A 27,608-nucleotide genomic window follows, 5' to 3' on the forward strand; every position below is an offset into this window, starting at 1 on the left:
GTCTGAGCACTTTCACCTGCACACGCAGGGGGGTGAGCGAGCCACGAGAGAGAAAAAGCACATGCAACCAGCCTACGATTGTTTTCATCGTTGATTAGATTGTAGATATTTTGTTGTGCGCTCACATTATCCCAGAAAGTTTCCAACATTGCGGAAAGGCGGAGAAATGTGATTTTAAGCCTGTGTGATTCGGTCAGTGGAGTAATATCTTATTTGCAAAATCCATCAAGATGGTGGTTGTCTGCTAGAAGCTGTCATAAATGTACTTTTTAACAAGTTTAAGGCCAAAATTTTAACAGTAAACTTTATAGACGGTGGTCTTTTTACTATTCGTATATTTTTATTTTAACTGAATGAGGGGTTTCAGTCATCAGCCATCTGGATCTTAAGTTGTCAGAGAAACAAGCTGAGCAATTTTTATTTGTAACAGCTCAGCTCAAGGCCGTGCTGTGCCAAACAGCAGCAGAGAAACGCTGATTTTTAGCATGAAACTGCTTTATTCAGTGTTTTCACCGGTTTAAATCACCGCGTCTGTTTGTGTTGGAGAGGAAAAGTCCTCTGTGGATAATTCTGAACCCGGTAAAAACCTCCTAAATGTCTGGATCTCAGCTTATCAGAGAAAGTCCTGACAGAGAGCCTCAGCTGTACAAAACTGCATGTCAGTTTAATTTATCAGTCATTCGGTCTTTTAGATGTCAGAAAAAAAAACAAAAAAAAAACAACGTATAATTGCTACACTATTATAACCTCTTTAAATTTGGTCCCACAGTGATCCAGTTTAATCACACACAAGAAAAAAAACAAATGGCAAACTTTCATCACTTGCATTTCTGCTTAAAAAATGAAGGTGAATAATCAATTAGCAAAAAGAAGTCACAACTTCAGTCTTTCCTACAGAATTACAGTCTATGTGTGTCTGTGGCAAGTGACGATTAAGTTTCATTTTCACTGTATCTGACACTCTGCTGCTCCCTTTGTGCCCAGAGTATGTTCTGCGCTCCAAAACTGCGCAGCACAGAGCCGGTAAATATACCAGTAGCACTCCTAATGAACCATCACCAAGATTATAAAATCAGTATGTGGTGGCAAATGTTTTGATCGAGGCAGACTGCCACAAATAAATAAATGAATGTGTCGGGAGCCCTGCACTCGTCTTTCTGAGTGACTGATCGTGTGGCTGTACAGCCCCGGAGCTGGTTTAGACGTGAGCAGATGTCGCTCATTGAAGGTGTGAAATGAGCTCATATGGCAGCACGATGTCTGTCAAATAGCAGCTGTCATCTGCATACCTGTCTGCTACTACATCAACAGCACCAGGACTGTATGTCACCGCCAATATTTTCACTCAGTCAACAGTGGTGAAAAAAAGAGAAGATACTCCAAACTCAGATTATTAAAAAAAAGACTAAAAATCTACCAAAAACACCCCAAACTCAAAATCATTAAAAAAGAAGAAAAAAAAACATATAAAAACAAATAAAAAAATCGATGACACCCCAAACTCAGTTTTAAAGAAGAAGAAAAAAAAATATCTAAAAACATTTAAAATCATTACAAAAATAGAAAAACACCCCCAAACTCAAAATAATAAAACATAGAAAAGACACCCCAAACTCAAATTATTTAAAAAAAAGACTAAAAATCAGCCATAAACACCCCAAACTCAAAATCATTAAATAAGAAGAAGAAACATATAAAATAAATAAAAAAAAAGATGACAGCCCAAACTCAGTTTTTAAAAAGAAGAAAAAAAATCATCTAAAAACATTTTAAAAATCATTTTAAAAAATTGTTATTTAAAAAAGAAGAAATAAAACATCCCAAAACACTCAAAACTCAAGAAAAAAAGAAAAGAAATAACAGTAATTTTCCATGAATCAAATGATTGATTTAACAGCTTTTTGGTGCGGCTGTACTTGTGTTAACTGTTTGATAATTTGATTTATTAAAAAAAGTCATATTTTATTAACTCTATTAATGTTTTTATGTTTTTTTAAGTAACTAAGCTGTCAGATAAATGTAGTGCAGTAAAAAGTACAATATTTCCTCGTGAACTGTAGTGGAGTAAAAGTATAAAGTGGCATGAAAAGAAAATACTCAAGTGAAGTACAAGTACCTGAAATTTATACTTAAGTACAGTTCACATACTAGTACACATACTTTGTTACACTGCACTTCTGCAGGTTCAGGGATCTGTGTGTAAATGGCGATGCCATTTTTTTCTTTGCAGAAATTAAGCCTCATTTTGTGGCATTATTTAACCACCTCGACAAGTTAGCGTGAGGCGGTTCACATCGACGGATTCCTGCGGTCTCTACTTTGATTTGAGTTCAGTATTTTCACTCTGACTTGAAAACTCAGCCCGTTACAGCCTCTGAATGTTGGTGATCTAGTGGCGTAAAGAAGCTTAAAAGAGAAACAAAATAACACAGTCATATTAATTATAGTCCGATCTCTACTCAGACCAGAGAATCAGCCAGATCCATATCCAGACCATTTAGCGTCTGTTCCCCAGAAAATGTTATCACAGAAACAAGCTGGTATTTCCATGCTGCTGACTCACGGGCTGTAACTGTAACTCCAGACGACCAGGTGGTGACTGAGCTTCCTCATCCATCCGCACACGCACACACTCATCGCCACAGCAACCGCCTCCACGGCTTCATCAACAGACTACATCAACAGGCTCGACCTCTCCGCGGGAAAAAGACAAAACATCCCCTCCTCTAGTTCAAAGGCTCGATTATGTAACGAGTGACATGGTTTATGGTCAAGTGCTTTTATTCTAATGATATAATAAGTGTTATTACTGTAAAGCTTCACCGTTAAACCTTCAGCTCAGGGTTTCTTCCTCTGCTGCTGCTGGTCGGGCGTCTTGATACGCATTGTGTGCACATTAAATGGTTTCTAGTTAAGAGATGGTTTGTGTAATCTCCACCAAAGTTGGCCCTTGTTTATCTCATTTCTGTGCTTGAATCCTGAACTAGTCCCTGCTACACGTGCTCCTCCTGCACGTCCACGACACTTTTCTAACATATGCCTTTAAAAACTCCACACAGGCCACAGAAAACACAACCCTTGTTTACTGCTGTTCCCTTTAATGTGTATGTTTAACACTTCTCTTTCTTTCTTTTTCAGTCCTCTGCGCCAAAAACCTGGTGAAGAAGGACTTCTTCCGTAAGTATTTGCTCATCACAGCTGTTTATGATAAACCTGTATATGATGCACGCGCTGGACACTGATGAATGTGTTTAGCTGCTGCAAGCTGACAGTGACACACAATCTGCTGTGCCCTTTTCTCATTAATAATATAAAAGTGATTCACACTGAAAATACTTTTGAGGTGCCAGAGTGAATAAAACAGCATCGAGATAGAGGTTTTTTATATTTATTAAAAAACTGCCAGTGCAGGATCTTCTGCACCTCCCGACAGAGGTCCAAGCTTAGACCCTTATGTCCTAATCCTAGAAATGTCCTAATATCCAAAAAATGTCCGTAAGTCCTTCAAATATCCTAAAATCTTAGAAATGTCCCAAAATCCTAGAAACATCTGAAAATTGGAGAAATGTCTTGAAATCGGGGAAATGTCTGAGAAATGTCCTAAAATTCTAGAAACATCTTAAAATCTGAGAAATGTCTGAAAGTCCAAGAAACGTCCCAAAATCCAAGAAATGTCCTAAAATCCTAGAAATGTCCTGAAATCATAGAAACGTCAGCTGCGACTGGGCCCTGGCCACCAGGCTCCTGGTCATTTTGCAAAAGTGGCCCCCATTTCAACAGATGCTGAGACTCCTGAGGAGTAGCAGAGTGTCGTCTACGTAGCGCCTCATCACTTTAAACATGAATACGCCAATATCATATCTGACATTTAATATGTATGATAAAGTCATGTAAAATGTCACGAGGACTCAGTGAATATATTTATATTTCGGGCAGCGTTTCTGCATGAAACACCCAGTTCATTTTCCCCACCGAGGCTTTAATAAGTCATGTGTGGGTGTCTTTAGTGTTGTGAGTGTTTGGGTGTGTTTGGGTCAGGCTGTCATGGTGAATGAGCACGTAAAAGGTCTTCTGCTCACTCAGGTGGTTTTTGTGGTGCCCATTCCTGCCATTCCAGCGCTCAGGAGCTGAGCAAACACTCAGGCAGCGAGCTGGTGGAGAGCAGCGCTGAAACTAGACATGAAAACATCTGTCTGTGTGTGTGTGTGTGTGTGTGTGTGTGTGTGTGTGTGTGTGTTTGTCATTTGTTAACTCAGTCTATTATGTGCTCATCAGTTGTGCTGTCATGTTGTCTGAAACAGAATCACTGACAAACGCCATTAGACAAAACTTATACCCTTCTCTAACCACAATTTGATATATTATTTCTTTTAAAAACTAAAAATACCCTGAAATGTTTGGAAAAGACATAGAAATACATATAAACTGTTTCACAAACCTGCATAAAAACGCAAGATGTGTCCAATGACAGTCGGTAATTTGAAAATCCAACAATCATTTCTGTTTTTACAATTTCTGGCTGTGAATAAAAAAGAAAAAAGACAGAATATTCTTTTAAAACACAAAAAAAAATGTTTAAAGATCAAAAAATTACCAAAGAATTTTGGACAAACATTTATAAACAATAAAAACCAATGCTGCCAACTTAAAGACTTTGTCGCTAGATAGATCAACTTTTCAGACCCTCTTTAATCCTAAAAAGTGACTGGCAACAAATTTAACGCCTTAATCAGACTGCGGGGCAGAAAGATTTACATGGGTTGTAATTTGTTCCCATGCATGCTGCTCAGAGTAATCACAGTCCGTGGCTCCTCCGCCAGCAGTGCGGGGTCTCCCCGTCTCTGTCCTCCTGCGGCATCAGTAGGTTTTGGGACAGGCAGGAGGGGAGGAGACGCCTCACGCTGTGGGAGTTCAGTTTCTGTGGTTACGATGTCATTTTTCTCTGGAAGTGAATGTAAGTGGTACACTGTGGTCAGGGCTGTGGCTCTTATGCCATTCAAATGTTTTATCAAATGTTAATTTAGCAACGTTCAGTAAAATTTGGATGCTTCCATTATGATTTCATCAATATGTAAGTAAGTGTATGACATCATCTCGTGACTTTTAAAAACTTTTGGAGGTCGTGATAACCCCTTTCATTGAAAAGAAGTTGGCAACACTGATAAAAAGTAAACTAAATCGAGAAAAACTCAATCGGGAAGCAAGTAAACTGATTAGATAATAAAACTAATGAAACAGACATAACTGTAAAAACTCCTGGCATCTTCAGTTATCAAAAACTGTCCTTTTTTCCTCCAAATGACCTCATTTTGGGATAAAAAAAAAGTAAACAATGAGTAATGCGTGCCTGGTCCCTCAGCGGCGTCCACAGCATCTGCGTCGGTCGTATTTATCGCCATCTGTCACGTGTAATGTTGTCCTTTGTGTCTTGTTAAACTGTTTATCTGATATTTATTTTCGGTTCATGTGGCTGAGCGAGGGGTCGTTGTGTTTCCTCTCTCCCCGCAGGCCTCCCTGATCCCTTCGCCAAGGTTGTTGTGGACGGTTCAGGGCAATGCCACTCCACAGACACTGTGAGGAACACGCTCGACCCAAAGTGGAACCAACACTATGACCTGTGAGTACTGCAGTCACTTTATTCACTGCTGAAGAACGACTTAAAAAATCAACCAACAAGAGCAAGGATGTCTCTGCAGCAGAAAAATGCAAACACTGTGAAATTGGTGCTGCTTGATCAGTCAAAACAGATAAAAAAGGCACTTTTGCTCAAGTGGTAGAAAACCTACAACTACCAGAATGCACTGGGCCGCACCAGACCAATGAACGCCTTGACTGGCGGTGATGTTAACTTGTACAGAGTAACAGAGTCTCGCTTTGTATTTGATCTTGCTCCTTAGTTTTAAAGTTTGATCTCAGTTTTTCAGCCTCTGTTTTCACTGTGCGGGGTGTGGGTTCGTACGGTCATGAAAAAACCTGGAGAAGTCATGGAATTTGGAAATAGCAATTTCCAGGCCTGGAAAATTTTGGGGGAAAAAAGCAAAACTGAAATGTTTGGAAAAGTCATGGAAATCTGTTTCACAAACCTTATAAAAGGCATGATGTGTCCAGTGATTTGGAAATTCAACTGTAATTTCTGTTTTTACAGTTTCTGGCTGTGAAAAATGCCAAAATATTCTCTTTAAAAATAGCCCAACATTTTTAAAGAGCAGGAAAAAAGTTACTTAAATGTTTTCTTTAAAAATCGACAAAAAGTCTTTCAGTTAAAGAATGTGTATGAACCCTGGAAACAGTACGGCATTCAGTTCCTGTTCACAGACTCTCACTATTACAGCTAAACATGGCACTAAAATATGTTTCTGAAAACAGGCAGCCCAGCAACATAATCCTGATCCAAGTTTGAGCGCTGCCTAGTTTTACCGATTGACCGTATTTCGGTCCGAGGGAGAAAGAGAGGGGTGGGTCTGTCTCTTGATGCAGTCCTGTCGCCCAGTGGCGGCGTGGGTGACAGGCAACACGAAAATGCGGAAGTACAGCTTGTAGCCCGAGCACCAGCAAAACTCCCCGTATGACGTTTTTTGCATCGATACGCATCATCTGGCGAAGTTTCGCCGCAGGGGAGGATGGATATCCAGGCACTGGTTAGATGGAGGGAAGTTCACATCAGTTTTTCGACATATTGTTTTGATATAAAGCTGGTTAAAAATGGAAAAAGTGTCCCTTTAACACAGTGAATGTTTTTAAAACCCCCAAAAAATCCCTTTTTGGTTTATTTGAATACCTCCCACCTTCCTGAAGACTTAACCTGATTACAAACAGCAGTGTGAGGCCCGGCTCAGGTCGCTGCAATACCTCACAGTTTTTACGTCTTTCTTTATTTAACCTCAATAAGCGAGCACACGCAGAAGTGTCCGTGTGTGTCATTAACGGCCTAAACAGTAACAGATGTAAACAGCTCCGTCTGCTCTCTCACTTAATCTGCATACTGTGTAATGACATAACCCTTCAGCTCCAGCAAAGGCTCTAAAAATGTCCCCTAAAAGAAACAGAAGAAGGAGGGGCGTCTCCAATAGTATTTTCTTCCATTGAGTGAAACACGTGCATGTCTTGTTGCGCCCTGATTGTCTTTCCCAAAGATGGTTTGTCCTGCGAAAGTAACCTGGAAAAAACGGAGCCGGAGCGCGTGAGTGAAAATGTGAGAGTGAAAGTTTCCAGTATTCGCCCCGGTGTTTATCCAACCGTCATGCACAGCCAACAGCGAGAGGAAGCACATGTCTCCGTTTGTTTGGTTGCTGGGGATACGGGACCCTCTCTCTACACGGCTGTTAAATTAGCCGCTCGTGTCACATTTGACAAGAGGGGAAAAAAGTCACGCGCGTGTGTGTGCGCACCTTTAAGGCTGGATCGATGGAGACTCGTGGCTCGGAGGAGCTTCTCGGCACTTATTTGTCCCAAGAGCCCGCAGACGAAGCCGAGCGGAGTTTATGTGCAAATGACTGTTTCTGTGCCAGTGATAAGTTTAACATCAGTGTGCCCCCTTCCCTGTCTGACAGCGTTTATCCCCGTGGCCAGCAGACGGACTCTCAGGTGGTGTGTTGGAGCAGAGACGTTTTAATTGAGCCGTCTGGCTCACACTTATTAAAACAGGGTCTGCAACACCTGGTGTCCAAACTGCAGCCGAGCGCATTAGAGCTGCTGGCAGGGGATATTTTTTTCCACTTGTTTGTGTGTGATCGTTTGATGGTGTAGAAATACTGAGTGTGTGTGTGTTCAGGGTTTCGTTGGTCACGGCCAGCGAACTGGCTGGTGAACCGTGACCCCTCAGCATTGGACAGCAGACAGTCTGCCCGCTGTGTCTCTGTGTTATTCTCAGGGATGTAAATCACAAGTATAGTGATATTATATTTTACATTATTGAACTGATTCTTTGGACAATGATACAGTATTATTTTTTTTTCAATTTTAATTTGTCTTTATTCCTTCAGACACCAGGAACTTTAATCTTTTTAGATAAATCACTCACTTTCTCAGAAGAATGACAAAATAAAGGGACGGTATTGCACAGTTGCATAAGTGGAAACACTGACACAATCCAAGCAACAGACAGAACCTAATGAAAAGGACAATTACATACATAATCATGTACAGAAATACTAAAAGAAATTAATGAGAAAAAAGACTAATAATTATAATTCTGATAAATTCTGATAAAAATGATAATATTAAAAAAAAAAAAGAAAGAAAAAGAAGAATAAGAAACACTAAGTTGAGTGCTTAGTCTAGAGGGAAACTATTTCATTATTTCTCCTTCATCCCAGCCAGTCGAACAAGGTACAGAATACAGAACAGTACTGATACAGTATTGATAATAATCAGTGATGCACGATAATGATTATTTCAACCGATACAGACTCATTTGTGCATTTTTGTAAAAAAAAAAAAGATATTTTAGACAAAAAGCTGGAAAATTGCACTTTTGTAAAAGAAAGTAATTTTCATGAGGCAGCCACTTACACCGGTGTTCAGCGGTTACTGTAAGCAGCAACGTGCTAATAAATGACAGTATCAGGACCGGATCAAGACATTTGGATGCCCTAGAGGAGATTGAGAAAACATGTCGGACAATGACAGCGGAGCGGACATTCGGAGACACCGGCGGAGAATGAGAGTGGAGCGGACACCGGCAGAGACACCGGCAGAGACACTGGCGCAGAGTGGGACACCGCCAGAAGATGAGAGCGGAGCGGACACCGACGGAAACACTGGCAGAGAATGAGAGCAGAGCGGACATTCAGAGACACCAGCGGAGACACCGGCGCAGAGTGAGAGCGTAGTGGACACCGGTGGAGACACCGGCGGAAGATGAGAGCGGAGCCGATCAGTCAGCATCAGTAACTCAGCCCCGACTTTGTCTTTCAGTCCGCAGTTTGAAGGGCCTCAGCCCTTTTGAGTCACATGATTATTCGCGTATCGGAAGAGCATATTGGCTCGAAACGTCACTTGTGTTTGCAGAATAAAAGCCTTCTGCTGTGCGGATCTCTATCTTAATTGTTCATCTTGGATCCAGCGCCCTCTACGGCACGTGCACGTCATATTCTGAATTTCTCTTCAAACAGAGAAACATTAACAACTACAGCATGCGGTTTAATCGAGGGAACATTAAAAATCGACATCAGAAGTGGTCGTTCTGCTGAAGGACGAGGACACAGATTATTAGTAATGTAATCATGTATTTTAGAGGACATTCACAGTGAGTGTCATGAAGTGTTTTCAAGCATTTTTTGGAGCCTCTCTCCAACGCACACTCAGTCACATTTGGTTAATTAGGAGTTCTTCAAATATGGCATCACTAAGTAATACATTTGCTATGTTAAGTATCAAGTCTAGTCTAGAAATTATTAACGCCCACTCATCCATCCACTTCCCGACAACCATCCAAGCCGAATTGCTGTGGAAGAACTCAGTTAAATGGCAGCAGCATTAATGGCTTTATAAGATCCTCAGTGTTTCTGCGTGAAGAGCTGCGGCCGAGACAAAGTGCTAAAATGCAGAAGAGATCTCTCAATCAGCTGGAGAGCGTCAGCAGTATTGAGCTTGTCTTTTGTTTTGTTTGTAACTCAGATTTTGACTCGCTGCAAACAAAAGAGGTGGCATGCTCACTCAAAAGTATTCAGGCTCAAAAATCACAAAAAGAAGTCGTCAGCACTCACAGATAAGCTTTTAATGCTGTTTTTTGATACACAGCAGCAGACAAAAACGCGGTCCAGCCCGAAGCTTTCCTCAGCTTTACTGTGTCATTGTGGGTGTGACCGTCATCAAACTGATCACCAGCTGGTACCAATCAACGTGCTAATTTTAACAGTCAATACAAGCTTTTTAAACAAATTCATAATATGACAGTAGGAAACAAGAAATTAATCTTTGTTCTAGATCCATGAAAACAAATATAATATAGGACCTAATTGCAGGAAAATATAGTTTTACATGAATAAGTATGATGAGGAAAATACACTTAAGTACATCAACTACAAATAACAACAATCTAATAATCAGTGTTCGGGAAATGCGTACACACACGTGCACACAAACAGCATATGTGAGTCTGTATATTGAATTCCTTGTATATAGAATAAGAAGGAAACATTTACATCAAACAAATTCACTTTGACTGGCTGTAATGAAAATGTTTTCTTTCACTTTGACCGTATGCCTCTCGGCTTTGACTTCCAGGGAAAAGCTCGTAAAAACGGTGCCAAAGATGCCGCTTTGTATGAGTACAGTCTGCCAAATAAAAGGATGTATTTAGAAAGCACATCTGACTCTTTAAATCTGCTGCTTTTTTCCCTTTTACTGCGACTTTCCCATTGTCTGTTGTGTGTGTGTGTGTGTGTGTTATTGCCTATAACTGGTATTAAAAACCTTAGCCAGACTAATGAATTTTATTACGTGGAGGGCGATCCAGATGACTGTAATACTTCCCTCCCGTCACGTCTGTCTGACATCGCAGCGCTCTCACATCGCACCCCAGACAGGCATTTGGCATCGGCTCAAAATGTCCAGACGTCTTACTCACAGCCCCATTGTTTCATATCCCTTTTGGGAAGCGGCATGATAATTACAGCGGGATGCAGTTCTGCGAATCGTACAGATGATTAGTTTTCGACCGAAGGAGGGGAGCCCACCCGAGCAGATGTGCCGCAACAGGTTCACATGGTGAGATTTTATCAGAGGAGGAGGCGAGAGCACGGAGGAGACGGGCACTCAGGGACCATCTGCCTCTTTTTCCCTACATTTCTTTGGCTATTTGTACCAGAACCCGACCGATACGGGATTTTTGCGACCGATACCGATTTTATAATAGGAAAATTCACCAATTACCGATATAGGTCGATACATGTTGCACATCCATCTTCACTTTTTGCAGTTATTTGCAATTTTTTCTTTGTTATTGCTCTTTTTAATCTTTTTTTATTTGTTTGTTCTCTGTACATATATTTATTATTAATATTATTTTATTTTATACTATTTTATTCTATGTTAAGTGCCTTCCTTTGTATATATATTTGCATTATTTTGCCTTTTTGACAAATATTCAGTTGCTGCTCTCTTTTGCTTTTTGCTGCTGTAACGAAACTGTTTCCCTCATCTCATTTCCCCTGGAATGAAACGATATGATTATACAAAAGTGTTCAGAAGGCTGCTTTCTTAAACAAACAACTTTTATTTAACAATTTACTTATTTAACATGATACACTAACATAAATAAAGAATATACAAATAAAATAAATATCAGTACTGTTTGATCTTTGGTAAAATTTAAATACAGAATAAATACAATAAAATAAATAGCTGAATAAACATCATGTTCAGTATCAGTCAACTGCTGAACATTTAAACCACCCAAGCATCGTTTTCTGCATTATATGGTCTGTAAAAAAAAAAAACACATATCAGAAAAATATCATCGATATCGATATAGGCTCATATCAGCTGATCATATTGTTTAGAAGGTTTCTGGGAAATCTTTCTCCTGATTTTGTTGCGTTCATGTGCTTTGAGAAAGAAAATTGTCAAAATGTTTCTTCAAAAATCGACAAAAAAAAAAGAAAAGTTCACAAATAAAAAAAAAAAAAAATGAACCAAAAGAGACTCAAGGGCTGAAAGCTTGATGTCCACCTGATATATATATTTAAAAAAACAAACAAACAAAATAACATATTGTAGAATAAATTAATAAATGTCCACAGTCTGACAGATTACATTTTATATATATATATGTATATATATATATATGTATGTATATATATATGTATGTATATAGTCGCTGTGCTTTCTCTTTCCTGTACATCATTTTACTGTAATTTTACTGTTTTTTTTCTATTGCACATCTGTCCGTCCTGGAAGAGGGATCCCTCCTCAGTCACTATTCCTGAGGTTTCTTACATTTTTTTGACCTTTTATGGGTTTTTTTGGGTATTTTTTCCGTAGTGGATGTGAGGGTCAAAGGGCAGAGGCATGGTGTCTGCTCTAAAGCCCTCTGAGGCAGTTTTATCAGTGTTTTCATAGTTGCAGTAGTTTTGTTGCTGCTCGTCGCGTCACTGCAGCCTTATTTCGTGCCATTTCTCCTCCCTCGATGTGTGAGACGGCCCGCTGTGAATAAATGATTCACAGGATTCAGTCTGCTCGTGGCGCTCTGTCTCACGCTCAGACGCTCAGGGTCACATCCACGCGTTCACACGCACTGGCTGGAAAATCCCTCTCAGCCAGCACACCTTCCTCTTCCTCTTCCTCCTCCTCGTCCCCACTGTGTCTTGTAACGTGTCCTTGGCGAGGCGACTCTGTGGTGGCGGATGTGTGTCTCTCTCCCCGCGTTGCTGGGGACATCCTGAGTTTCATACGGCGATTCTGACGCTGTCTGCGATAGAGGCTGTCATTATTAAACGTGAATCATGTCCCCCTGTCCTCCGTCTCTCCTCAGATACATCGGAAAGTCAGATTCAATCACCATCAGCGTGTGGAATCACAAGAAGATTCACAAGAAGCAAGGGGCCGGGTTTCTGGGCTGTGTCCGCCTTCTGTCCAACGCCATCAACCGCCTTAAAGACACAGGCTGTAAGTGTCAGTATTACTCCTTTTCTCTTTAATACGTTATATTTTTATTAAGCTGAATATACTGTCTGCTCATTAGTGGAAGGAGACATGTTGCACATCAGAGTTTTGACCACTGGCAGCGCTATAGAGCCATTTAGCGGTTGGCGATACATCGATTACACTCGACGTATGTTTTCTTCTTTTTCATGAAGATAAGGTCTAGTTATCGTTTTTGTCAGCCACCAGCTTGAGGCTCTCCTCGTTCTCACAGATGCAAAAAGAAGAAAAAGACTCAAACATGATGCGTCACACACGTTCGGCCTCTGGACTGTGTGTGAGCAGGCAGGCCGTTTGTTTTTGTACCTTTATAATATTAATATATGAACTGGAGAGCTGAGCGTTTATTTTCCGCTCACGTTAACAAACATCTGCTGAATATTAGATGAAATATTTGATTTCATTTAACTTAATTGTAACTTTAACTTTATTATAAAAGTGCTTATTTTAACTTTATTATAACAGTAAACTATTTAAATTTATTTTATAGTATTTGTTATTGAGAATTTGAAAAAAACAATGTTCAAAAAATGTTCATGATTTCACTTCAGTCAGATTTGATTGCACGCTCGCTTTGTGATGAGGCCCAGTGTGTTTTTTTCGAGTTATACAAAATAATACACACATTTGTACACGAAAACTTAACTTTCAGATGAATTGTTGAAAGTTTGAGTCCTATCCTTTTTTCTGATTCTTCAAAAGCTTAAATCTCTGCGTCCACACAGGAGTTATAACTTGAAATTTATTTACGCTGATGCTTACTGCTGATGTGTGCACTGTCCAGATTCATTAATAAACTACAGGTAAAGTGATGTATTTTTCTTGCTCACAGAGCTGTGTGTTGTTGCACAGATGTGGATGCAGTCTGCAGTCCTGACACCCAGACAGCGTCTTTTTTTCCACACGCTCTTTTGTCTCCTTCTGAAAATGAAATTGTTGCACAGTTGCGGCACAGATGTTGCTGCCAAACTACACATGACTTTGTTTTTGTGAGCCATTTATTTGTCGTTTAGTTTACTCAGCTCATTTATTCTCTTTACTGGAGTGGAGAATTCATTATTGATTGCAGTGATTTGTGATTTAATGGTAAAATGAGGCCGTATTTATGAAGCCAGCTTTATACCTGAAGTGTGATAAGAAGCAGAGGTTAAAACCACAGCTCTTCTGTCAGGATGAAGCGACAGAACAGAAGAGTAGCTCCTTTTAGCGTCCTGCCCCCCTCAGTAGGTCTGACAGAGGCCAGATCTGTGTGTGAGCGGGGTCAGCGCTCTGCCCGAGCAGGAAGAGCCAATCAGCATCACCCTGCAATTACAGTAAAAACGTCTCATGTCAGACGCTAACCGGATAAATGACATGGAGGCTTTAGTAAATGGCTGCAAGTAAAAAGCAGCGCAGCAGCTTCAACAAAGCGATGTGGGGTGATTTTCGAGCTGCCGGTACCTGCGCCGCTGTTTTCCTAGAAGCCCCTGACACTGTTGTTTTCCTGGAGCGACGCAGGAAACCCGAACCTTGTGCCACAGCTGCGAGTGGTTTGCCTCTGCATTTCCTTTCTCTCCTGGCCTCCTCCTCACCCCTCAGTTTCCCCTTCAGCCTCCTCCACAGACTGGCAGCACGTGCACACACACACACACACACACACACACACACACACACACACAAAATGCCATTGTGACTAACCTCGCTCTATCTCCGTCTGCCGATCTAGACAACCGGTCATTTCGAGCAGACATGCATAATTGTAGAGCTATTAAATGTAAGCGTAGATTTGTTGTGCTCTCTCTGTTGTGGTCGCCCCGCGAGTATTTGTCATGCCATTGTTTTTTGCAGTTTTGTCCCCCCCACAGACCTTATGGAGGCCGCTGGGTGGACTAAAACATTTATGTATAATTGCAGAGTGTCTGCGTCTTTGTGTGTATGAATGCAGTGAAATGTTTGCACTTTAAAGGGAGAGTTTGTTTTTTTAAACCCTTTAAAAGACATCGTAACTGCACGGTTGACGTTTTTTGCGATCAAATTGCTTTACTTAAAGCTTTGCAAAACCCAATTTCATTTTATACAGATGTTTTTATATAATGACATTGATAGTTGTTTTTTACCATATATTTTATACAGATTTTTTTTGTTGCTATATTTATTTTTAGTGTATCTATAATAATGACAATGTGTTTTTTACAATATATTTTATCCTGATTTTTATTTTTTTACTATATTTATTTTTATTTGTATCTATAACAATAACAATTTGTTTTTTACCATATATTTTATACTGATTTTTATTTATTTTTTTTTTTGCTATATTTATTTTTACTTGTATCTATAACAATGACAATGTGTTTTTTTTTACCATATATTTTATACAGATTTTTCTCATTTTTCTATTTATTTATTTTTGTATGCATTTTTGCACTTTTTACAATGCATTATACTGGCAAATGTTTTTTTCTTATAAATTGATGCATTTTGTTAACTTATTCGGTGGTCCATAATGTAGTTTTTTGCAAATTCATTTCTTAGTGTGACTGTTAAAGAGTTAAATGGGGTTGGAGACGCAGGCTGGATTCTCACTTGGGAGTTTAGTGATGCACCAATCGAAGGAGACAAAACTTAGCCACTTAGCCAAAAAAAGAAAAAAATCTAAATCATTAGAAGTGTTTGCTATATGGAGGTTATTTCACTGCTTTAGTTTTCCATCAGACGGCCGCCGTGACGGGAAACGGCTTCACTTCCTCGTCTTCGCTCTCGTCAAAACCGCCAGACTCCATTAACACAAACAGCAGTTTTAGCTCGCTGAACTCAGGAGCTGCTGATCTACTGCTGCTTGGATCAGTCCGTTCGTTTGAGTTATTGTGTGACTTTGGTGAATCCAAATTAACCCTTTAAATGCCCGAGTCACAAAATAACAAACAAACTAAGTGATCAGGGCAGCTTCAGCGATGTTAAATCTCAGTTTTTCTCAGCAGAGTCTGGCTTTGAAGAGAGCGATACAACAGCTTTGTTTTCCCGTTTAAAATCTGATATTAAGTTAATAAGTGAAAACATAATTACCTATTCAATACACTCAAGACCAGACAATAATGATAATAATACATTTTATTTATAGAGCGCTTTTCAAGAGACTCAAAGACGCTTTACATAGTTAAAAGGATCAAAGAATACAGTTAAAAACATAATAAGATACACGATATAAAAACTCTTCACATAAATTAAACGTATAAGTTCTGAATCTGGAAAAACTACTTTTCGTTTTTCTGCTGCGTCTACCTTTAAAACTGCAATTACTCCCCTTTTGAACGTAACAGTTTTTAATGGTCTTTGCTTTGTTGTTTGTTATTTCGTTGTGTTTTCTGCGCACTCGACGTCCTTAAAAATGAGGCCTGAGTGACTCATCGAGATGGAAATAAAGGTCGCATGAAAGCACCTCAAACAACCCCAGCTGAAAAAAAGCCGAACTCTCCCTTTAGTGCGTCTAAACTTGAGTCTTTTCTGTGTGTGTGTTTTCTGTTTTCTCTGTGGCTGCTGACCTCCGGCCAGCCTTGTAATGGTTTGACCGTTGCCTGTTTTGGTCCCTGTTTAGTCTAGACAGACATCCTGAGCTGATCTGCATGACACCCAGACAACAGAGAGCAGATAGTGGCATTTCTCATGTCTGCAGGCAACTTAGACTTTTTTTTGTGTGTGTGTCTGTTCGTTTTTCCCCCTTTCCGCCTGATCTCTCCCTCGCTCTCAAATTCCGCAGACTTTAAGAAGTTCAGACAAAGAGTTTCCAGACTTTGGCAGAAGTTCATGTCCATGCTAAGACTGAGAGGAATAGTGCCGGCTTTGTACTGAAATTTGTCAAATGTTTGACCCCTGCATTTGAACTGAAGCCCGCTCTGTACCGGCGCTCAGTGAGAGTTTTACAGCCCGTGGCTGTTCCACGGAGCGCACCATCTGTTCCAGGGCACAGCCGAGCTGCGGTCTGCAGACACAAGACGGAGAGACGGATAATGAGGGAGAGAGAGGAACTGACTCTGAGTGATGTAAATGATACAGAGCAATGGGACTCATCCAGGGAGGAAAAAATGCATCCCAACACATGCTGGTTTAAACGTAAACCTCTGATGAATCCTCTTTTTTTCTCTTTTATTTTCCCTCTTTCTTCTGTTTGTCTCACGGTGTCGTCTCTCTTTCTCTCGTCCCTGCCGTCACTTCTTCTTCTTTCTGTCCTCTCCTCAGACCAGAGACTAGACCTGAACAAGCTGAGTCCCAACGACAGCGACACAGTCAGAGGACAGATAGTCGGTGAGTACAGACGCACACGCAAGAAACAAAAAGTCAGAAAAATCAGAAAATAAATGAAAGATTCGCAAAAATGTAATATCTAAAAAATAAACTCCTGACTTTCCTCTTCATCACAAATCAGATGTGTTGTGCTTTATTCACTTTGCGTTGCATATTAACCCTTTGAAACCTTCAGAGGCCCTTCACAAATCAATTTTTAATTTTTTCCTGAACACATGGGGCAAGAGGTATCCTGAAAACTGCAAGAAATAAGTAGATTTTAAAAATATAGTTATGATTATCATAATTTCATATTTAATGTTATGTTACAGAATTATTATTGTTAAGCTTTTTTTTTAGGGAATTTCCTTTTTTGTTTTTTACTTTACTTCCTTCATTTTTCTCTTTTTTTGTAAATTTTTTAGGGTTTTTTTAAAACAAATTTCTTGTTAATTTTTGGCTCATTTCTTCTTGGCTTATCTTTTTCTTTTTTCTTCTTTTTTAACAAATCCAGCAAAGTCTCTCAGGTGTAAAAGGGTTAAACAAAGTTAATATAACAAACACTTTTGGGCAGTTTAAATCAAAAAGATACAAGGTCAAAGCCAAGGTTAACTATTTAAAGACATTTTGTTTTAAACTATCATCATATTATATATTTGTATTTTCGTTTTCTTTTGTTTTTTACGTTGGTATCGAATCGGGTGTCTAGACTCGTGACTGACTCGTGGGATTTCAGTGGTATCGGTACCACCTGCTAAATCTCTGTAATCATGATATATGCCCAGTCTTCAAAATGTTCCCGTTGCCCAAAAATCCGTCACATTTATCACAGCCTTCATATAAAATTTGGGATTATATTTCATAACAGCGGACCCTCCCTGCAGAAGTAAAAGATGAAAATGCAACTTCCTTTAACCAGACCCTCCAGGACACACTGATAAAATCTAACCCCGTTCCTGTTCCTCATAAAGATATATAGCTCCATATTGTGCTCTGATAAAATATCTGCGCTGTAATCTGCTGTCGAGTAACAGCGCGTGCATCTGTCCGCCATGTGTTGCTGCAGTGAGCCTGCAGTCCAGGGACCGGATCGGCACAGGAGGCCCCGTGGTGGACTGCAGTCGGCTGTTTGACAACGATCTCCCAGATGGGTGAGTTTGGAGAAATCTCTTATCGTCTCAGAGGGAGCTGTTTGTAAAACGCTGGTGCACATCCTCAGTGACAGGAGGCCAGCGGCCAGTCGCAGCAGCCACCTGCACCGGTCTAAGGTCTTAGGACGTTTGTAGGATTTTAGGACATTTCAAGGATTTTAGGACATTTCTAGGATTTAAGACAATTCTTGGATTTTAAGACTTTAGCAAGATTTTAGGACATTTCAAGGATTTTAGGACATTTCTAGGATTTAAGACAATTCTTGGATTTTAAGACTTTAGCAAGATTTTAGGACATTTCAAGGATTTTAGGACATTTCTATGATTTTAGGACTTTGGTAAGATTGTAGAACATCTCTAGGATTTTAGGACATTTCAAGGATTTTAGGACATTTCTAGGAGTTTAGGACGTTTCTACGATTTTAGGACTTTTCTTGGATTTTCAGATGTTTCTAGGATTTTAGGATGTGAGGACGTTTCTAGGATACAAGGACTTTTCTAGGATTTCAGGGCATTTGTAGGATTTTAGGACATTTCACAGATTTTGGGACATTTCTAGGATTTAAGGACTTTTCTAAGATTTTAGGACATTTCAAGGATTTAAGGATATTTCAGGGATTTTAGGACATTTCCAGGAATTTAGGACATTTCTAGGACTTTGGGCATTATTAGGATTTTAGGATGTTTATAGGATTTTAGAACATAAGGGGCTTCACTAGGACCTCTGTTGGAGGTGCAGATGATCCTTCACTGGCATTATTTTTTAATTAACAGCTCTGTTTTGAAGCTGTTTTATGCTCTCTGGCACTTTATATAAACTAAAAGTACAAAAACATTTCCCCGTGTGAATCACTTTATTTTTATTGTAAATTAGAAAATGGTTGGGGGCCCCTCGGTACCCCATCGGTGGCCAGATTTGGCCCTTGGGCCTTAAGTTGAGCATCACTGTCCTAAACAGTAACTGCGGCTCGTGAGCACGGAGGTAAAGATGTACGAAACAAGATATTTTAATGTGGTGAGACAGAGCAGAGAGACGCAAGACGGCTCTGCGGCTGCTTAACCATGTCCACTCACTGCTGCGTCTGTGTGTCTCTGCTGCCAGCTGGGAGGAGAGGAGGACGGCGTCTGGACGGATCCAGTACTTGAACCACATCACACGCACCACACAGTGGGAGAGGCCTACCAGGTGAGTACACTGTGCAGCCCACAGAAACTCCGACCTCAGACCTCTCAAATCAAACAGCTGCAGGCCCGACGATGACCGCACCTCCGACCTCGGCGCTCCCAAACTGCCCGAGTCTGTCCAAAACTGGAGCGTGCTCCTCAGAAAGCTGTGACGCAGACTCGCTGCAGACAGAGGTGTTTAATGATGCGGAGTGAAAGTCGCGCAGCAGAGACGGAGGCGTCTCTTGTCCCGCTCTGTCACCGTTGTTGTATTTATGTGTGTGTCGATCAGCTGTTAGCCCTCGGGCCGTCTCTCTGCGTTAATGTTTGATCGTTTGTTTGTGCGCTGCCTCGGACGGTTTTCCCACTTAGCACCTAAAGACTTCCTAAAGGCTGCCTATTGATCTGCTGCTGTTTGTGTTTGTAGAGATGACTTTCTCCTCTTCCTTCCCATTACACCTCCTTATACTCCGGCTGTCCGCCTCAGCACCGTGTGTTTACACGGACCTCCGGCTGGAATAAATATATTCTTTGGTGGGAGGATCACAAGGTGCAAAACTGCACACTTACTCAAAAATGAACAGCAGCTTCGTTCCCCGGGCTACGAGAGTCCTTCGACTCCACAAGATGCAGCAGGGTTTAAGGAATTATTTTAAAATTATTTTTTTTAAATGTAGTTTAAAACTGTTTTTAACTGCTCTTGTTTCATGCAAAAATGTGAACATGGCTACGATTTTCCTAATTAATGTTCAATTTAGAAAAAAAGTTTTCAGAGGGTGAATTCGTGTTTCTCAGCAGGCTGAACCACTTTGCACAAGTCAAAATGATAATAATTACATATTTAATTTTATATTACAGAATTATTATTATTATTGTTAAGCTCTTTTTCAGGTAATTTCCTTGTTTGTTTTTTACTTTGCTTCATTCCTTCATTTTTTTGGTTAATTTTCTGGTGATTTATTTATTTATTTTTTAAACAAATGTCTTGCTAATTTGTGGCTCATTTCTTCTTATGTTGCTCATTGTCGTCTTACTGTTTATTTATTTGTTTTTAAAGAAATCCAGCAAAGTCGCTCAGGTTTTAAAGGGTTAAACGAGGGTCGTGTACCAACCACAAAGAAACAAGGTCGAAGCCAAGTTTAACTATTTAGATACATTTTGTTTTACACTTTCTCGTATATTATATAATTATATGCTTGTTTAGGTTGTTACCGTGGTATCGAATCAGGTGTCCAGAGTTGTGGAGTTTCAGTGGTATCGGTACCATGCACTAAATTTCTGTAATCATGATATATGCCTAATCTACCAAATGATCCTGTCGCCCAAAAATCTTTCACATTTATCACAGCCTTCATATAAAATGTGGGATTATAGTTCATAACAGCGGACCCTCCCTGCAGAAATACTGTGATGAGATTCTCGTCTTCGTCCGTTTAAACAGTCGGATCATCTCACCTTCTCTTCGCGGTCCTCCCTCTCGTTCCCTCTCAGGCCTGCGTCAGAGTACTCCAGCCCCGGACGGCCTCTCAGCTGCATCGTGGACGAGAACACGCCCATCAGCACGAACGGGGCCACGCCCACCACGGCATTGCCGCCCATCGACGGCGACCAGCGCGCCCAGGAGAGACGGGTCCGCTCCCAGAGGCACCGCAACTACATGAGCAGAACCCACCTGCACACACCTCCAGACCTCCCTGAGGGATATGGTTAGTGGAAACCAGTTTATAATAAATCATATGTGCTGTGGTTATAAATTAATGCTTATCATCCGGCCGTGCAGCTCAGGTTCAGATAATTACACCTGCAGAATTTCCCGAATCTCATTTGGGATTCTGTTTCCAAGATCGAAGTTATCCAGTTTTTCAATAATAAATAGTTAAAATACTCTACGTCTTTTAGTTTATATTTATTTTTTCTCCGTTAGCTTTCACACTACATTCACACACTGCTGGCCGAGGTGCCACCTGCCACTCAGTAACCATTCACACACACTCCGATGACGCAGCATCGGGAGTAAAGATACGACATGTAGCCGGGGATCAAACCGCTGACCTTCTGATTAGAGGCCGACCCGCTCTACCTCTGAGCCGCAGCCCCGCCTGGTTCTCCCTTTGTAACAATATCTACGTTCATAATGGTGTTAAATAACATCATAATATTCAGATCAAACGAACTCGTTCGGAGGTCGGCTGGTGTGTGTGACGGATGTTTGGGTGCATCTGAAAAAAGTTAGAAAACCAGAACTTTATGTGCAGCCTTTTCTTTTTTTGTAATTTCTTTATTGGTTTATATGAGAATGTAAAAATAAAATGCACAATCAAATGAACATGAAGACCTTTCAATCTTGTAGAAAATAAAAATTTGTAAAAAGGGCAAAAAAAAGGCGGAGGAGTTGTTAAATTATAACGTAGGGCTGAAGGAAAATACTAATAAATAAATGAAATAAACCTGTAAAATAAATAATAAACTTGTAAAAAAAAAAATCAAAATAAAATAAGATAAAAAATAGTAGGTGGCTACTGGTTACATTAAAATGTGCAGCCTTTTGTTGTCTTGAGGCAGATAAATATTTAACACTGATTGCACCTGAGTACACTGTTTTTGTTTTTTACCCTCCTCTGAAAGCCCTCCCCCCTCCCTCTCTGAGCCGCTGTATCATCCCTGTAATGCTGTTGTGTTAATTGCTTCGCCTCTGCCCTCCTCCCGGCTCAACACTGGGCTCAGTAACCCGGCTAATCTGTGTCCTCTTTCAGTCCAGCGCCGCTCCGGTGACGCTGCAGCTCCACACGAGGAGCCTGAAATACTGGCTCCGTTTTCCACAATCTAATTGAATTGATTTGGCTGTTAAAGGCTGGCGGCAGCCGCTCGCTCCCTCCCTCTGTTCTCCTTTCTGCACACAGTCAAACAATCAGACGCATTCATGTACAAGCAAACACACACTCGCTGGATTCCTCCACACCGCCCGAGGGAGTTTTGTTTATCCGCGCAGTGAAATCCTCTGTAGGATTTGGGACATCACAGGGTTCGTATGGTCATGAAATGCTGGAAGAGTCATGGAATTTGCAGATAACACTTTTCAGGCCTGGAAAACTAAGCGTACACTTGGAAAAGTCATGTAAAGCTGTTTCACGAACCTGTATAATGACATGTGATCAAGGACTGTCTGAAAAGTAAAAATCCAGCAATAATTTTTGTGTTTACAGTTTCTGTTTTTCTTTAAAAGCCACCAAAAATATTTAAAGATTAAAAAAGGCCCATTTTTAAAAAAAAAAAAAAAAAAAATTGCCAAAATGTTTTCTTGAAAAATCTTCAAAAATTCTCTCTTTTTTTTTGTTTTTTTTTTTTTAAATCGGCTAATGTTTTTCTTTAAAAATGGGCCTAAAGAAAACCTGCGTGCAGCTTTGGAAGGAAGCAGTAAAATAAATACAAAATTCAGCCATTTAAAGTTGTATCCTCCTCTGAGCCAAAAAACCCCATAACTCCTTTGCCAGTGCTTAAAACATTATTTGACTCCCCGTTTTGCACCCACCTATCCCCCCATAATAATATCAATAACACACATTCCCTCAGTTATATTTAAATACTCAGTTATAATCCAATTTTAAAAGCTCTTATATAGTTTTGAAAAAGAGCCAATAAGGAGATTTTTTAAAATTTTCCCGAAAGTTGAGGTAAAATCCTGCAGATTTCTTGTTGAAAATAAGAACCCTGATATCACGTCTTTGCTCTCCTCCTGCACTTGTCTCTCTCGCTCTCTCCATCTCTGTCCTAACTTTCTTATTCTTGGGCAGTTTCTATAAAAGCTGTCAGCACCTCTGATTCCCCTCATGTGAGCGCACACCAGCCAAGAAGTGTCACCCCCGCGTGTGGATGTATATGGCGCGCTCCTCGGGGCGGCGTGGGTTTGGGAGGTTGTGTGTACATGCATGTTAAAGCGGGGCGGTAGGTCCAAAGGGATGCCAGAGAAGAGCTCTCTGGCAGGCCGTTTCGTGGAAATATCTCTGTCAGCCGGTGATGAATGAGCTCACCAACTCAAAAGTCAGACGGCCCCATCTCTCCTCTGCTTTCCTCTCCAGTGCTCCTCGCCCCGTCTCTCACCTCCCCGCCCCCCTCTTCCTGGCAGCCTTTTGGGATCTCTACTGACTCAGGCGCTCCTTTTATCTCCGTCTGTGTGATCTCTTTCGTACGCAGACAGATTACAGCCGCAATCTGTCTGCATGTGGCACATGAGTGAAACTCCATTTTATTTTTCCATGTATTTCAAACATTTGACATAAAACTTGATGCCGAGGTCGAGGTTAAATGTTGTAATTCGCCCTTTTAATTGGATTCACATCACTGCAGCGAAGTCATTAGGCCTCGCTTCAGACTTCAGCCCGAATGTTGTATAAAAAGCCTTGTATCTCTCTTTATATATATATATATATAAGTGTTTGTCTCAATCCAATAAGAACTGTTTTTGAAGTTTCTAGCTATGATAAATGGTGTAATTTTGGCAATTTTTATTTTGGCAGGTCAAAGAATAACACGAAAAATGAAATGTTTTTTAAAGAAAAAAACATCACCAAAAAGTAAAAAGAAATAAATAAATACATCGTCAGCGTATTTCAAAGTAAACATGCCATGGTTTGGTACTTTGGTAAAAATCTGCAGTAAAATAAATACAAGATGCAGCTATAAAAACACAAGTACCTTCTCTGCATCCATAAATAACAAAAAGGTCTCTAATAATGTTTAAAAAAAGCCCGGGATCTAATAATCTGTCATGCCATCAATACTTATACTTGACTAAATGTACTTTTAACAAAATAAATACTAATTTTCTAACTTTAATAAATACATTTTTAATAATTGGATTTGTGTTTCTACTCAGTACTAATTACAACTACCCATATATAACTACCCATATTTTTAACATCACAATTCATCGTTAAAGTTAAAAAATAAAGTGCCAGAGTGCGTAAAAAGCATCAAAATAGAGCTTATTCATCAAAAAGGAGGATCGACCGGACCCCCCCTCCAGAGGTCCGGGCTGAGCCCCCAGTGTCCTCAGGTCCTAGAAGCGCCCCTGCAGATTGTATAACCAGACTTTGCATCGATTAATCCCATTTTTTTGTCTTGGTACAGAGCAGAGGACCACGCAGCAGGGCCAGGTGTACTTCCTCCACACTCAGACAGGTGTCAGCACGTGGCACGACCCCAGAGTACCCAGGTACGTCCACACAGCTCCTGTGTCATCGGGAGACAGAAAAAAACAAAAACGCTCTCACAAACACAAGAATGGTAAAACGCAAACATGAGTATTTGAGCTTTCCACAGATGATTTTTGCTTCATTTCCACTGCAACAATAGACTCCAGGAGCGTTTATTACCGGGGCCCTTTTCTCGATTTTGTGACATCATCTCTGCCGTTCACGCTCAAACAGAAATGTTAATGAAAGTGTGTGTTGGATATTATTACATTCAACTGAAAAAATAAACACATGAATACTCATTTTGTAGCCACTTTGAGCAGCTGCCTTTTAAATACACATAAAAACTTAAAGTTAAAGTTAAAAATCAGGTTTATACAGCCTGTGTTAACCACAGACCTTATTTACATAACAAAACATAAAAAAACCCAGAGACTTTGAGTCTTGTCTTGTCTTGTCTTGTCTTGTCTTGTCTTGTCTCGTCTCTTGTCTTGTTGTGTCTTGTCTTGTTGTGTCTTGTCTTGTGTCTTGTCTTGTCGTCTCATCTCTTGTCTTGTCTTGTCTTGTCTTGCTGTGTCTTGTCTTGTCCTGTCTTGTCTTGTGTCTTGTCTTGTCTTGTGTTGTCTTGTCGTGTCGTGTCGTGTCGTGTCGTGTCGTGTCGTGTCGTGTCGTCTCGTCTCGTCTCGTCTCGTCTCGTCTCTTGTCTTGTCTTGTCTTGTCTTGTCTTGTCTTGTCTTGTCTTGTCTTGTCTTGTCTTGTCTTGTCTTGTCTTGTCTTGTCTTGTCTTGTCGTGTTGTGTCGTGTCGTATCGTGTCTTTTCTTGTCTTGTCTTGTGTCCTGTCTTGTCTTGTGTCTTGTCTTGTGTCCTGTCTTGTCTTGTGTCTTGTCTTGTGTCCTGTCTTGTCTTGTGTCTTGTCTCGTGTCATTCAAATTGAATTTTCCAGTTTGGAAAAACAAACGGACGCTTCTGCAGTCTCGCTGTCCTCTGCTCTCAGAGAGGAAACTGAATGTGGCGATCATCACAAACATGACTGTTTACGACACTAAAATGGCATCAAACTTTTATGTATTTTAATTAAAATCAGAATCGTTTCATTGCCAAGTACGTTTACACACACGAAGAATTTGATTGAATTTTAGTGTTTTGGTGCAAAACAATTGAGATAGAGGAGGAATAAAGACTGAAGAGCGCAGTGTAAACAGAGAAAGTCTTCTCCAGTCTGCGTTAACGTAACACTTTAAAACCGATTTAGCCTGACGTTAATGTTGTTCCTGACAGAGCAGTGCAGATACGGACATCTGCTTCTTCATTAAATACTGAAATGTTAACGTAAACGTTTAAAATTAAATTAGTGGTCGCTACCAGGAAGTTCTCTTAAACTACAGAACTTTATTGTCCAGCCGCGGCAGTGAAATGTTGCGTGGCGTTGCGTTATCGATTATGTGCCGTCACCTCGTCGATGCAGAATCGTCTCGATGCGTCATAGAAACGATTAACTTCAGCACCTCCACACGCAGTGAAAATGTGGCATTAGTTTATGACTCCTTTATTATTGTCCTGCCAGCCGTCACTGACGTAACTGACTTCACACACGCTGCAGCTCGTGTGTCTCTCTTAGTCCCCGTCCCCTTGTAGTCTGCCGTAAACCTGCAGCCGATTATGAGGCTGACATGCTGTGAGAAGACCCATGTCACGGGGCTCTGAGCGATTCGGCCCTCTGGCACGAGCGCTGAAAGGCCTCACTGCGGCACACATGGCCGACAGCGCGCGGGTCTCAATCAGCCGAACCAGAGGCTCTCCTCGGTCAGGCATGTGCGTCCTATTGATTACCAGAAGAACTGCGGCTCTACGTGTGCAAAGACGGGCTCCGCTGCACTCCAGACGCTATCAATAAAACATGAGTGATATTATAATACCTGGCTTGCATTCTGTCAGCATCTGAGTGATAGATGATGTTTTTATTGCTCGTGATAGGACGCCATTGGTCACGCCACACCTCACCCGGCGCTCCTCAGACAGCTCCGACATCAGCAGATGGCTCAGCTGCCAAGCTCTCATCGCTCCTGGTCCCTTTTGGCTCAAACGCCGCAAAACAGAGAAGCCAGCGCAGCGAGACTTGCTGTAATTTCTGAGCCTTTTTGTCTCCATGGAGTCCAGCTGAAAGGGGTTGCAGGGCAGCAGTAAATAATTTAGATGGGAGGAAGAAGAAAAATAGAATAAAAGTGATTTTTCAGACATCTCGGAATCTCGCTGTCCGCCTGAGTCCAGTTAGTCAGTGCTTTGGTATGTTTTATACCTAGAATTGGACGTGTGTCTCTCTGTTCCCTCGTCCCACCCTGCACTGACTCTGTTTTTCTGAAATTCATGCGTACTGAAGCTTTATTGTGTGCTGCGTTTCAGAGATCTGAGTAATGTGAACTGTGAGGAGCTGGGTCCTCTGCCGCCTGGATGGGAGATTCGTAACACTGCCACGGGGAGGGTTTACTTTGTCGACCACAACAACCGAACCACGCAGTTCACAGACCCGCGCCTCTCCGCCAACCTGCATCTCGTCCTAAAGTAAGTACACTGTAACCTGGAGAGACCGCCCTGAAGGCGCGAGCTCGCAGTCTGCGTCAGTCTGGACTCGCCGCCCCAAACACCTTCACTGTCGCCATGACGGAAAAACGCCTTCAGCCAACTCTGCCGTTAGCACCGGCTACAGTGATGCTCAACTTACGGCCCGCGGGCCAAATCTGGTCCTCAGTATGATGCGCGGTGGCCCTCTAATCATTTTCTAATTCACATTAAAACTAAAATCATTCACACTGGGAAATGTTTTTGTGCTTTAAGTGTACATAAAGAGCCAGAGTGCATAAAAAAATGCCAGTGGAGGATCCCTGCACAACCCAACAGAGGTCCTACCTAAGACCCTAATGTCCTAAAATCCTAGAAACTTTCTAAAATCTGAGAAATGACTTAAAATCCCAGAGATGTCCTAAAATCTTAGAAACATCCTAAAATCTTACAAAACTCCTAAAATCCTAGAAATGTTTTAAAATCTGAGAATTCTTCTAAAATCCTAGAAACATCCTTAAATCCTAGTGATATCCTAAAATCATTGAAAAGTCCTAAAATCCTAGAAATGTTTTAAAATCGGAGAAATATTTTAAAATCTGAGAATTCTTCTAAAATCCTGGAAACATCCTAAAGTCC

The 27,608-nt window shown here is 40.8% G+C and overlaps 1 protein-coding gene across 2 annotated transcripts in view; it reads left to right on the plus strand.

Annotated features, from left to right (window-relative positions):
* The window catches only part of LOC121956324 (E3 ubiquitin-protein ligase SMURF2), a 79,240-nt gene that overhangs the window by 29,677 nt on the left and 21,955 nt on the right, over positions 1 to 27,608 (plus strand). Inside the window, exons 2-10 of one of the 2 annotated variants that reach the window (XM_088069355.1) lie at positions 3,139 to 3,177; positions 5,509 to 5,617; positions 12,476 to 12,615; positions 16,861 to 16,926; positions 17,972 to 18,056; positions 19,159 to 19,242; positions 20,712 to 20,926; positions 24,348 to 24,432; positions 26,814 to 26,972. In XM_088069355.1, coding sequence (XP_087925481.1) covers positions 3,139 to 3,177; positions 5,509 to 5,617; positions 12,476 to 12,615; positions 16,861 to 16,926; positions 17,972 to 18,056; positions 19,159 to 19,242; positions 20,712 to 20,926; positions 24,348 to 24,432; positions 26,814 to 26,972 — 982 coding nt within the window. The remainder of the gene's footprint in view (positions 1 to 3,138; positions 3,178 to 5,508; positions 5,618 to 12,475; positions 12,616 to 16,860; positions 16,927 to 17,971; positions 18,057 to 19,158; positions 19,243 to 20,711; positions 20,927 to 24,347; positions 24,433 to 26,813; positions 26,973 to 27,608) is intronic. The other variant, XM_088069356.1, reaches the window with a different exon arrangement.

The sequence above is a fragment of the Plectropomus leopardus genome, chromosome 18 (assembly GCF_026936395.1).
Source record: "Plectropomus leopardus strain MGB_pleo_1.0 chromosome 18, ASM2693639v1, whole genome shotgun sequence".
NCBI lineage: Eukaryota > Metazoa > Chordata > Actinopteri > Perciformes > Serranidae > Plectropomus > Plectropomus leopardus.